At 39.1% G+C, this 13,386-nt stretch overlaps 1 protein-coding gene across 3 annotated transcripts in view; it reads right to left on the bottom strand.

Moving 5' to 3' along the window:
- Window positions 1-1,054: 1,054 nt before the first annotated feature.
- SPRED1 (sprouty related EVH1 domain containing 1) overlaps window positions 1,055-13,386 on the bottom strand; it is a 101,694-nt gene continuing 89,362 nt past the window's right edge. For 2 of the 3 annotated variants that reach the window (XM_053282757.1, XM_053282758.1), the window contains 2 exons: window positions 11,534-11,692; window positions 1,055-8,909 (listed from right to left, as the gene is read on the bottom strand). In XM_053282757.1, the coding sequence (XP_053138732.1) occupies window positions 8,259-8,909; window positions 11,534-11,692 (810 nt within the window). In that variant the 3' untranslated portion in view covers window positions 1,055-8,258. The remainder of the gene's footprint in view (window positions 8,910-11,533; window positions 11,693-13,386) is intronic. The other variant, XR_008312913.1, reaches the window with a different exon arrangement.

The following is a 13,386-nucleotide window of genomic DNA, read 5'->3' as shown; positions in this document are numbered from 1 at the left end:
GGAATCTTGGATGCTATAAGAATATGGCTTACAGTGGTATTGTAAACTTTTTTTAAGTCTTCATTACTCAGTGCAGCTGCTCATTACAAATATTTGCATTACAGTATTCAGGACACAAGATTCTTGGAAAATGTGAGTGTAAAGTAAGGTACAAGTGTAACTCTTTGGGGAGACAAATCGCAGAATTGAGAAAGGGGACCTCCCTGCAAATATTTCAGCAGCCATGTGGGATTTAGTTCTTCCAAAGCAGCTTTCCTGAGAAACAGTAACAGCTGATGCAGTTTGTCCCAAGTCTTCTTACAGTAGTGCATGTGACCACCAGAGGCACCATAGAGCTCATACATGGATGCAAATATCTTGTCTGGATTTCAGTATACCAATTCAGTACTTCCTTTGATGGGAAATTACTAGAAGAGCATGTGGCATAGTAGCTAAGATGGTGAGCTACAGATCAGGAAGTCCCTGATTTTAAATCTTGCCTTCATCATGAAATCACTAGGTAGCCTTCAGCAGCCACAATTTCAGCCTCAGCCTGCAAAATTGGGATCATAGGACTGACCTACCTTCCTAGTTATATGGATCACAAGATAATACATCTGAAGTGCTTTGAACACTCTACACATTATTTAAATATATACTATTAATTTCATTGCTAGATCAGAACAAGGTTTAATCTAGTCCAACATGGTTTTCCAACAGTTCACATCAAGGAAAGGAAGCTAATAGCCATTTGCTATTTTTATGGATAATTTTCTTGTCTTCTCTGGAACCTGACAGGGCGTGGCAGGTCAGGATTTCAGTGCAAAAAAGTTGCTTGTCCTTTCTAAAGCCAACACAAGACTTCACAGTTGAAAAAGTATCCTCAAAACCTGGAACTTTAATATCACCATAGGCTGAAGCTCTGCAGAAGACATCAACCTCATGATGCTGGCTCAATTAATCAATGTTAATGGTACACAGTTCTGAAATGTCTACATATTCTGCTCTGAGAAGTCCAAAAAAACCACAAAACAAAACAAAACAAAACAAAACAGAAAACCATGACTGCTACCTCTTTAATTTCATGGTAGTTTTAATCAGGTAATTGCAGGAAAACACTGAAACTTAACTGTTTTATATTATCCAATAAGCCAACTTACAAAGGATATGATAACAAAACAGTTAAACTCATATGCATATTTACATTATGTACTCAAGGTAACCAACTATATTTTTAATACATAAAAGAAATACATCTATGGCATGGAATTAAAACTAAAACCTACATCATTTAGTAGAAAGGTATATCATTTAAGATTTTAATGGAAATAATATACAAGTGAGGCACTTTTTGAGGTCAATAGGGTGGAAAGCAAATGGCACTAAGCAAAATAAGAGGCAGGGTTCACAAACAAAAGAAATAAAGTCTATGTACAGATTATACTGCAACTCCCAATATGTTTTTCCACTAGATGTTTTGAATTCTCAAAGCTAAGCACAACTATTGCAGTTAAGAAGCTTTCAGGGGGAAAATGTCATTTAACGTTATTTAAAGGCTACTTAATCAGTGCACCAAAAAGCATATGGAAGTTTTAACCACCAGGCTGCCGATCTTAATAGGACTATCTGGACTACAAACCATCTCTCATTTTCCCACAAGAGAGTATGCACCACTGTACACTCATATACAGCAGTTTGCATTCTCTGGAGATGTAAACTCGGTAATACAAATGATGTGCATTATTTACATGGGAGTTTCCAACATTTTCCTCCATGTACACAAAGAAAGATTACCCAAAGAAGGGTTAGGAGGAAGGAAAATGGGAATGTCACATTCCATGTTTTCAACGTTTTCCTCCATGTACACAAGGAAAGATTACCCAAAGAAGGGTTAGAAGGAAGGAAAATAGGAATGTCACATTCCAGTATGCAAAACATGTATGTGTACTTTTGAAATAGCTATGCTTCTAATGGAAGATATAGGAATTAAGCCTGTAGAGAGCACACTGCTCCATGAACTAGATCAGCATTTCTCACACACTTAACTTCTAAACTTACTGTATCTTCTGCCCCCAACAACAATCTTTTCCACAGGTAAGCAGGCACCCATCTTTTTATCCAGGCATCCTGCTTTGTGTAAGGATCTGTAGATTGAGTTACTTGTTTCAACACTGGTATTAGAAGAACAGGTTCTGACTTCCTCCCCAAACTTTGCACAGGAAAACACCATAAGAATAAAGCAACAGCTCATTCAAAGCCCTCTCCTTCCTAAATCCTAGATTTAGATTTAGTGAAGTGTTAACAGGTAACAAAGACATTGCCTCTGTCTTCTCCCAAGGGCACAAAAGCACTGATAAGGAGTTGGCCAAGAAACATCCCTCAAATGAGTTCAAGTATTCAGGGTTGGATACATTGTATTCTAAGGTACTAAGAACCTGCTGGTCTAGCCTCAAAATCTGTCTATCACTGAGAAATCCTAGAGAATGGGTGAGGTGCTACAAAACTGGAGGTGGGTTAATGCTGCCCCCGTCTTCAACAAATTATCAATCAATTAAAAAGGAGGATCCAGGAAACTACAGACCAGTCAGTCTGTCTTTGATATCATGCAAGAGACTAGAGCAGAGTATAAAGTCAGTCTGTATTACTCTTGAAAACAACATAGTGATTAGTAAACTCCAGCAAGGATTCATCAAATATTATCACACAAATCTTTGGGGGGGGGGGGCTTGGGGTACTAGCTTAGTGGATTGCAGGAATACTGTGGGTGTAGTTTATCTTGATTTCCCTGATATTTTGGTTAGCAAATTGGTCAAATGAGGGCTAGATTATTCCATCAGACGGATTCATAACTGGTTGAAAAACTGTGCTTAAAAGAATGCTCATCAATGACTCTTCATCAAACTGGAGGGAGGTTTCAGGTGGGGTGCCATGTGGCTCTGTTCTGTAGCTGGTACTCTTCTACATTCTTATCAAGAATTCAGATGGTGGGGGAAATTCTCTGTGAATCTGCAGATGACACAAAACTTGAAGGAATAGCTGACAGCTCTCACAGACAGGAACAAAATTCAAAAGAAACTTGATCAAATGGAAAACTGGGCAGAAACTTACAAAATGAAATTCAACAGACACAAATACAAAGTTCTGCATTCAGACAAACATAATCAAATTAATGCCTAGGTATTAAATGGGAGGTACAAGGCATTGCAATAGTACAGATGAAAATGATCTTATGATTGCAGCACACACAACATGAGCATACAATATGATGATGCAGCTGCAAAAACAGCTTATGTGATTTTAGGCTGCTTTAACGGAATCAGTTTTAAATCACAAGTACTAATAGTGACACTCTATATCCCACTTGTCAGACCTCATCTGGAGTATTATGTCCAGCTCTAGGAGTCATACTTTAAAAAGAATGTAGACAAATTGGAAAGGATTCAGAGGAAGGCAATGAAAATGATTATGGGTCTAGGAAACAAGCCCTATGAGGAAATACTGAAGGAGCTGAGTAGGTTTAACCTAGAGAAGAGAAGATTGAGAAGGGTGGACAAATACCTGAACTGTCACAAAGAAGAGGGAGAATACTTGTTTTCTCTTGTTCCAGGGAGCAGGACTAGATCTAATGGGCTCAAGTGACAGGAGTTTGGTTGCACATTATGAAAAACTTCATAACAGTAAGCAGTTCAAAATTGGAACCATTTATCTAGGGGGTGGGTGGGTGGGATATCCTGTGCTAGAGTCCTTTGACAGCCATCTGTTGGGAGATGCTCTAGCTGCATATTCCATGGATTTCTTGCATTGCACAGGGGATTGGACCAGATTACTTACAAGGACCTTTCCAGCTATGGTTCAATGAAATCACATTAGTGGGATGGGGGCAGCAAGGGGGCAATTCCCCCAACCCAAATCTAATGTGGACCACTAAAGATATGCTGCTATAAGAAATGCAATTTTCCTGAGTCTTGGCTGATGGGGAAGAAAGGTTCACATCCTGCTTGAAGATCCTATCCTCCCACTGAGCTTGATCACCCTCCAGATGCTTCATCTCACTATGAGAGCCACTCTAGATATTTCTACATGAAGCAGAATGTATGCTTTTTGTTATTGTTGTCAGTGAAGGAACGCAGTACCCTCACCTGCAGCCCCAGCAGTTTCACATATCTGTGGTTGGGCAATGTAGATCCAACGTTGTTATCCATGGTTTTAAAAATAGGCAAGATTTACCTATCTGCGGTTCCTAGGTGACTAGAAATGACTTCGAATATCATTTCCGGTCACCATTTTGCAGGACAGAGCTATTTTGTGACTCTCTTGTAAAAAATAGAAATTAAAAAAAACCCTCCACACAATTTTTCACAGAAAATCAGAGGAATTGGAGGCTGGTGGGGGGATTGTTGGACAGCTGGAGACCTGGAAAGCATGGTACAGTACTTTCACTTATTTCTGCCTCCTCCCTGCTTTTTAGCCCTTAAAAAAAAAAATCTCAAGGAATCTAACCGCCCAATTTCCATTGACTCAAGGTTTCGTTATCTCTGGTTGTAGGCCAGAACAGAACCCCCGTGATAATGAGGGCTACCTATAGTCTTAGGAGATCGACTTCACTTGCAAAAAATTACAGAAAATTCAAGTGATGTCATGGCCACTTTTTGTAATATTTTCAAGCTTAAGTAAAACAATTAAGGGGAGCAACAGCAGGAGAGAGGGCATGCCCTCAACTCCTACCTGTAGGCTTCTAGTGGAATCTGGTGGGCCACTGTGTGAAACAGGATGCTGGACTAGATGGGGCTTGGGCCGGATCCAGCAGGGCTGTTCTTATGTTATTAAGTATCTGGAATGCCAGAATAGATAGGATTTTCTTTTTAAAAAACCATCTAACTGCCTTTATGTTTGTTTTGAAATGCTTGCATTTCAGCAATGCCTAATGCTAAGAATGCTTCGTTTCATAACAATGGTCTTCCAATATGACATATTTGCTTTTAATGTGATGGTAAGGCAAATGTATGTAACTGCAAATGTCAAAACAACTACATGCTGAAGCAATATTTTTAACTCAATATCAAAAGTTAGCTTAAATGTATGTTGGCTATACTTTGGACAACATACTTCTCAGCTAATACAATTGATGGCTAAGCTGTATGACTGAAGCCATAATTTCTAAATCCTGTTTGTCCAGTAGGTGGTACCCAAGTATTATAGCCGGCTGTTTTCATGTCAGAAATAGAACATTTCCCATCATGGAGTATAGTAGCTTTCATCAGGTTGGGAGTGAACATCCTATGGTGTCTTCACCAAACCTATGCAAATTCATGTGTGGTGAAATCCAGCATTAACTATATCCTCTTAAAAACGTACCTGAATTTATATGCTTTGCAGTTAATCTTGCTATTCCCATCCCCTTTCCTTTCTGGAGAAAGCAGGGTGAAAGGTTAGAATGAACAGAGGCCACAATCCCACAGAGATAATCCCATACATTTCCAATGGTTTAAATATGTTTAAGCACACTTAACTCTATGGTGGAAGGTGTCCAGAATGTAAGGAATAAGAATTGGTAGATTGCAAAGTAGAAAACCAGTGACATGTAACACAAGGAGAGTCATTCTATTAAAGAGCTCAGTGATTGGGCAAATATTTTGCACGCAGGAAGTCTCAGGTTTGATTCCTAGCATCTCGAGTAGTCCAATATATATCTATATATCTAGTAGCAGGGCCAGGAAAGACCTCTGCCCGAGATCTTGGGGAGCCACTTGGGGAGTCAGAGTAAATAGTCCTGGGCTAGATGGTCTGACTCTGTATAAGGCAACTTCATATGTTGATGAGACTAATGATTTGGCCACAGTTAGTAAAGCAGTTTTCTTCCTAAAACAAAAATCTAAACCAGCACACATACATGTAGAAATAAGTCACACAATCCAAATAATCAGATACTGAACCAACGCAATTATTGCAAATTAGTTCAGTGAAACAAAAATACCTGTACCTTAGTATCCATATGAATCCGTGTGGATTTTGTTTTGTTAGGAAATAAGAATAGTATTTCTTCAAGAGTAGAGGTGAGGACAGTAAATATTTAGCAGCAAAGTGGTTAAATACACACAGAAAATATTAATGCACATATTCAGTAAAAATATTAAAGCATACTGTATCAGTTTTTATATGAAATACACTACAGAAACCAGGAGTTGCACTATGCTGATTAGTGCTAACAGGAAATTGTTAGAATTGCCTCTTCCTAACACACACACACACACACACACACACACACACACACACACACACACGACTTTTCTGTACAGCCAGCAAGTTCTTTTCTTGGGTTGTTGATACTACAATCCATTCTGAATTAAAAACATAATGTTTTAATAATTGTTATTCACAAGATGTAATTCCCATGTCACCAATGAAACGCATGTTATTTCTCTTTCTTTGTTTTTTTGTTTTAAAAGTTAACAGTCTATCTAAGCAACCAAGTTTAGCTGAATACGTGAAGCATGAAAGTCATCTGGAGTAGCAGCTTTCATTCATTCATATTCTGCTACAGTGTCATATTTGCTGACCAAGGTTATCCATTCAGGTTTTAAAAAGTACAAAACTAGAAAGAAGCTCTTAACCTCTATAGTTATCAATATATTTGTCTTCTTTTCAATGTGAAATAATACTTCAAGATGATCTATGTACATAATGTTGTCAGTTCAAGCTGTCATATAAATATAAATGCTTTCTTTAAAAAAGTATTTTACAGATAGTGTTATATACAGTTGTTTTGAGTTTGATACCTGGGCTCTGGAAAAGGGAGATAGTGGGAAGTCTATTGACTGACCATGGTCTTCAGAAGGGGGTGGGGGAGAGAAGAAATGTGTTTTGCTGAAAAAAATGCATAGAATTTTTTTTTAAAGGTAGTGTGAGATTATATATTTTAAATAGCAAAAGCATATTAAATATTTTTCTTATGCCCTTCCCCCACCCATTAACCTTTTTGAATGAATGACTGCTTCACTGCTTCAGAGTTTTATTCATAAAAAACTGTATGCTCAGCTATGTTATACCATGTGATAGAAGAGATGTAAGGACTCCCCAAATGTTAAGTTAAGCATTCATTATTAATCTGCTGCAAGACAAATCCCACTTTCATTCACAATAAATTCACTCCTTTTCTCCTACCTGGGTTACAGTTTGTCATACAGAACATTTTTGATAGGACAAATAAAATTAGGCTAAAATAATGTTAATTTTTGTTCTTTTAGTAGATTTGAGAAATAACTGATACCAAGTTAAACTGAATCATAAATATCTATTTTATGATAATTACCTTGTGATATTTTCCCCTTCCCCAACACTTATTAACATTTTTTGGAAGAAACCCTAGAAGAAAATTTGCTGGTTGAGAAAGTGGGGGGGGGGGAGACCCTTTTACCATTACATTGAAACCATAGTCATTTATATATAAAAATAAATGTTATGTTCTCATAAGAGCATTAGACAATTATACCTGTGCTTAACAAAACATTGGCCATTCAAGACTATAATAATTAACATTTTAAAGGCCTTCAGATTACCAGAATGTACAGAGGAAACTTAATACAAAAATGTAGTTGAAGGGAAACAAGACAGAAAATATTGATTTGTCCATCTTGAACAGAAACACTACTAAATTAATTAGTTAAATATTGAGAAATACTATCACGGAATGTGACTGGAATTGTGGTCCATAACAGCTTTGCAACAGGAAAGGGGAAGGAAGGTTTAATAATTCGTACCATATATTTAGTTAAATATAAACATTTGTTATTTGTACATAAAGATGCTTCCAAAAACTATTTATAAGCAATTTAGTTGCACGTATAATCAATTTAGTTTTTCGCAGTTCTCAAGTTATTAACTTGTCTTTTAGTTTTAAATCAGCTCTTACTAGTGCAGGTTTAGTTAAATTTTCTGCCAAACAGATTATTTCAAAGAGCTCCGCTCACCTAAACGACAAAATGTACAAATTGCAGAAGTTGATCCCTTATAGTACGGACTGCAGTTTACACTTATTTCAACCGCCAATCATAAAACAAGGCTTTCCTTTCTCAAGAGCTCCTTCACAACTTGCACCACGCACTTAAAAACAGACCATCAGACATGGCTAGCATTCCTAAAACACAACAAGTTCTGATGCTTCTTTCACAATAGACCTCTGGTACAGGATAGGTTTTGCCCTTCTGCTTGCCAAATGTTTCCTTGAGTTATATGCTTCTCAAAAATAAAGACTTGTCAGCCCCATTTGGCACCAGACTGGTTCATCCTGCAGCTTTATGCTTTCCTCCGCAACATCCACAGACCTCGCCACAATGGTGGCATGCTCTCAAGGGCAAATAGCAGCACATACATGGTGCAATGAATGACAAAGCGACAAGGGCAAGCCATCGTAAGCAGAACTTGTCATCGCTAGTGTCGCATGAGCAGGGGTCAGAGAAATCCCCCTCGGAGTCTGACATGCAGTGATAGAGCATGCTTTCAGCACAAAGCATGCAACTAACTTGGTATATGCATCTCTTCATAGGGTCTGGAGCATCCTGACATTTGCCTCGGCCATTCTCTTCATGATTAAACCTTTCCTGGCAGTATACACAGCGAGAGCGCTCACCATCCTCTTTCCTTCTTTTTGATTTTTTTAATTTGAAAGAGGAAGGCTGTACCACAGAACTATTGGAGTTTTTTAATGAATTCAATTTGGTCCCATCTCCAGATGGGTACAAATAGTCAGATTTTTTATTATCTGTCTTAGGACACTGCAATGAAGGGTCTGCATCATCCCTATCCAAGTCATTTTTCCACATGTCTGGGTGCCTATAGTCTGCATAGCGGCGTATTAAAATATCACGAGGGTTTATTCGAACAATTTCCTCTTCATCCTGAAAACTGACGTTCCTGATTGGTTTGGGGGGTACCTGAAAGGGAGGTAAAAGACAGAGGGACCTTGTATTACATGTAGGTAGAACAAATCTCTCAACACAAGTTTGTGATACTTCAAATCAGCCATCAAATCATAGCACTTCAACCTTATTGTTGGAAGTTTTGACCTCCCAGCAATGACAAGGTGTGGTACAAAAGGTGTTTGCAATGCTGGCAGTCCCTGCCCAAGGACAACTAAATCTGACATGAGGATCATGAAGAATAAAGGGGAAGGTCAAGCAGAAATGAAAGATAAGGTGCTGAGTCTGGAGGGGGTGGTGGTGAAGAGTCAGTTAGGAACAGCACAACAGAAAATTATAAATCTTGAGGAGTGAAAAGTTAGAGAAGCAGCAATACAAGTATCAGAGAGAAGGGAACTGCAACAACTGGGCTCTACAACAGGGGCGTCATCAGGGGGTGGTCCATGGGATGTGCCCCCCAATGAATTGCTGAGTCCCATCAGCAATTGGCCTCTTCTCCTCCATGACTTCTTCCAGAAAGTAACTGTAACAGTGGAGGCACCTGCACAGAGCATGGGAGAGAACACCTAGCCTCACCTTGCTCTCTGATGCGTTCGCCTTCATACATGCTATGTTATACTAGAGAATTTTTTTTAAAAAACATATGCAATTATTCGTGGGGGTGGGAGATGATGGACTTTAATTATCAAAAGTGGGGCTGTGGGCGTAGATCCCAAATCTTTTTATCTACACCCTGCTTTACAAACTGAAAAGGAGTGGGTATGAGGAAAATATGGCGTCTAATAGGTTAGCAACAGAAAGTCAGAAGTGATTTAGATGTGCTTAAGAAGCAGGAATCTTAGCAATTTGTGTTTATGACTCCCCATTCTGCTTTAACATTTGAAGTGAGGTTCATGAACCTAACCAAAGGCAAGATAAGTGAGCTCTCAAGGCGCTGAAGTAGACAGATCTCAAAGTGAGGGTGAAACTCCTGTTGCCCTTCATAAGAACAGCCATGCTGGATCAGGCCCAAGGCTTATCTAGTCCAGCATCCTGTCTCATACAATGGCCCACTAGATGCCTCTGAGAAGCCCACAAGCAAGAGCTGAGAGCATGCCCTCTCTCTTGCTGTTGCTCCCCTGCAACTGGTATTTAGAGACATCTTGCCTTTGAGGATGGAGGTGGCCTATAGCCACCAGACTAGTAGCCATTGATAGACCTGTAATCCATGAATTTGTCAACGGCCAAAGAAGCAGGGAATGAGGAGCTCATTATTATACACCTGGAATAATGGCAAAACAACTTTTTAAATCTGAAAATGTCTTTGTCAGCATGAGCTTTAAATCACATTGCAAAGAGGAAATATTTCTTACAGGTGCAGAAATATAAGCCACTTTTGCCTGAATTATTTCAAAATGCTATTTGAAAGAACAGTTCTTGATTATTGAAGTACTTGCTTAACCAGTACATTTACACTCATGGTCGGAACTTCCTTGTAGCTAGTTACCAAAAGAAGCTGTTCACTTTGCTGGTTCCTAAAGAAAACCCACAAAACTGTGACAGAAATAACTTTTTCTAAAAGATCGGTTGGTGATGACAGATGCATCTTTCACTGTTAATGAAAATAAGTTTGCTATAAAGCTTTAGTTTATGAGCAAGGATTAAAAAGCAAACAATCCTTCTCCAATCCTGCCAAGGGCAAAAACAAGACACTCCATTATAGGAAAGAGCAAACTTCTGCTGGAATATGTGAGATTCAAAATGACTTATTGGCTCAAAGGAGTTGAAATTGTAATGGGTTGCTCCTGCCAATGGTTAAAACTATCTAAACAACAAAATCAAACTAAATAGGAAAATATGTAAATAGGCGAGCCCTCTCAATCAAAATAGAGAAATGTAAGCTTAAGCTTTAAGCTTCTGTTAACAGATTGCTCTGAACTGCAGGTGAAAAATTCCAATCCAGAAAGAGGCATGTTGAGAAAGGAAACGATTAGTCTGCCTAGCCATGTGAGGACCACCTGTTCTCTCTGTGTGCATCAGGGAACTCTGAGAAAGGAAGGTACATCCTACCTTGTTGAGTTCTGGAAAAGGCAGAAGCCGCACAAATCTCTAGCACTGCTAATGTTTGTTCCAAAGCACCACACAAGTATGAATCACCCATCCTCTCCTCTCCCAAGCTGTGGTGGAGAGTATCGGGGAGGTTTCATGTAATGCTGAGTAAGGGCCCTTTCCCCTGGCAAGTGAATTTATGGAGGCCTTCAGAGATCTAGCAGAGAGGCCCAGGGAAAACCGTGGAGCTGGCAGCGGTTTCTGCTTCAAAGGGAAAGGTAAGTGGAGGGGAGTGATGAAAAGAGAGGGGAAAGAAGGAGGAGGTTGCAGTAAGCACATATGAATTAGAAAAACAGCATTAGGAAATTTTCACATGGGGCCTAGTGATGAGAAGAATCATGTGTTGTTGAGATAGAGGTAACTTAGTCAAGGAAAAGAGATGGGAAGTCATGTGGATAGAGCCCTGGGAGGGCAAGCAGACAGGTTGCAAAAAGGTGAAGCACAATTTCCCATATTGAAATTTGCCACATTTCTGGCAGCAGTTCCCAAGTAGATTTATTTCTTCAGTATTTTTAATGCAAGATCTGTTTTTCTGGTTGAACGTCTATTACCTGGTTAGGTTGGCTGTGGAAGTAAGGTCTTCTTAAGTTGAACTCTTCAAAAGGTGGTGGTCTTATACTTGAGCTTTTGTAAGGATCATTGCTCACTACAGGTTCATGTTGGAAAAGATGATCTTTCATTAGCAAACTAGATGTATTTTCTGGAATTGCCTGAAAAGGAAAATAATTTATTTTTATCCTTGTGTTGCTTACATGGTTTCTTGAAAATTTAAATCTACCCCAAGATTTCAGGGTGGATGACTTTGTAAAAACATATGTTTTTATTAAAATCAGAATAATGCATATGCCATAGGTATACAAGAATTCTATTATAAACAAATGTTCCAGACTACCAGTTGCACCTAATATATGTATATCACCAAAATATACTCTGTTGGTACACTCTGGTTTGAGGAAAGCACTCCTTAAGGAAACGGACATGTATGAATCATAAGCTCACAAATATACCCTAGTGAGAAAAAACACCGGCAGCCATCCAGCCCTACAATTTCCATGATTGCACGGTATGTGTATAGGACCACACAAAGTCCATCTTCTATTACCCAGTTGGTTATTTATACATCTTGAAAATACTGCTGTGCAGAAGACTGTGTGTTATCCTTTTTCATGGGCAGCTAGGAATGACTGGCACTAAAGCAATCTTGCAATTTGTCAGTTGCGTGACCACCAACTCAGATCCACTACACCAGTGCAGCTATGACTAACAGATCCTTGAAACCCAGCAATGCTACATGGCAGGGTATGTGGTTCACTTTTACTTTTACGTTAAAGGGCCACAAGACCGGGTGGCAGGTGATCACCTGAAGCCTTATTTGTAAGACCACACTTAGGGCAAGATTTCTATGAAAGTTAAGGCTTCAAAAGGGCAGAATAAAAGATATCCACAGGCCACATATATAAATCAGCATACCTATATCCTTCATGAAAAAAACTTCTTCTAGATAAGATATTCATTTTGTGAACTGGCTTCGTGGAAACTCACTTTACCCAGTTCAGGTCCTAATTGCATTTCTAACCCTTTCTGCACTGTCAAAATTTTCAGGCACTGTTACTGTGCGGGCAGACACTATAGATTTATTTTTGTTTTTAAAAAAGCCCAAGATGCCCAATCACTTCACCAAAACACACCTATTTTAAAGGGAGTACACCTAAGTACCAAGATGCTAGATGTACGGGATATTTACACACATAGGCAAAACCAGGCTATGAAAACCCAGCCCGGTTTTGCCTGCATATGAGAACCGCTGGGAGCCGTGTGGCTTATAGCAGTGGCATGCCAGGGTTAAGAGTGTGAGCGTGCTCTTGCCCTGGCTAGTGGATGTGTATCAGCTCCACGCGCCATGTACACATGAGCTGCCTCCTGGCCTGTGTTGGAAAGCTCCCCATAATGCATCACACACTTGCATGGTGCATTCTGGGAGTTCCTGGGGGCCTCCTGGCCTCCATAGCCAGCAAACACTTGATTGTGAGAAAGGACTTTGTTAGAACACTTAATGAGTAAATTGACTAAATTGTTACAACTTCCTGAACTGTAGAAGAACAGCATTTATTAGAAGCTCAAACAACTTTTCTGACATTTTAAAAATCAATCTTTCTCCCTTGTCTCAAGTTTACAAATTTGTTTGCATAAACTTTAAGATGGGTAAAAATTGGCCAGGAATTTCATTTTTGTGCCAGTCAATTTGCACATTTGGAAAATGTTATCTTTTAATGTTCCACAGTCACATTCTTGGTTGATTTTTCCATTGACATTTTAAAAAGCTACTCCTATCCTACTAAAATTTATTGGGGGAATGGGGAGTCAGGCTGAAGGGTATACTGAAACATGCTCCAAAGATTCCAAA

This window comes from Hemicordylus capensis, chromosome 1, assembly GCF_027244095.1.
Source record: "Hemicordylus capensis ecotype Gifberg chromosome 1, rHemCap1.1.pri, whole genome shotgun sequence".
In the NCBI taxonomy this organism is placed as follows: domain Eukaryota; kingdom Metazoa; phylum Chordata; class Lepidosauria; order Squamata; family Cordylidae; genus Hemicordylus; species Hemicordylus capensis.
The sequence above is the reverse complement of the archived record's forward strand: the minus strand, read 5'-3'. Positions and strand labels throughout refer to the sequence as shown.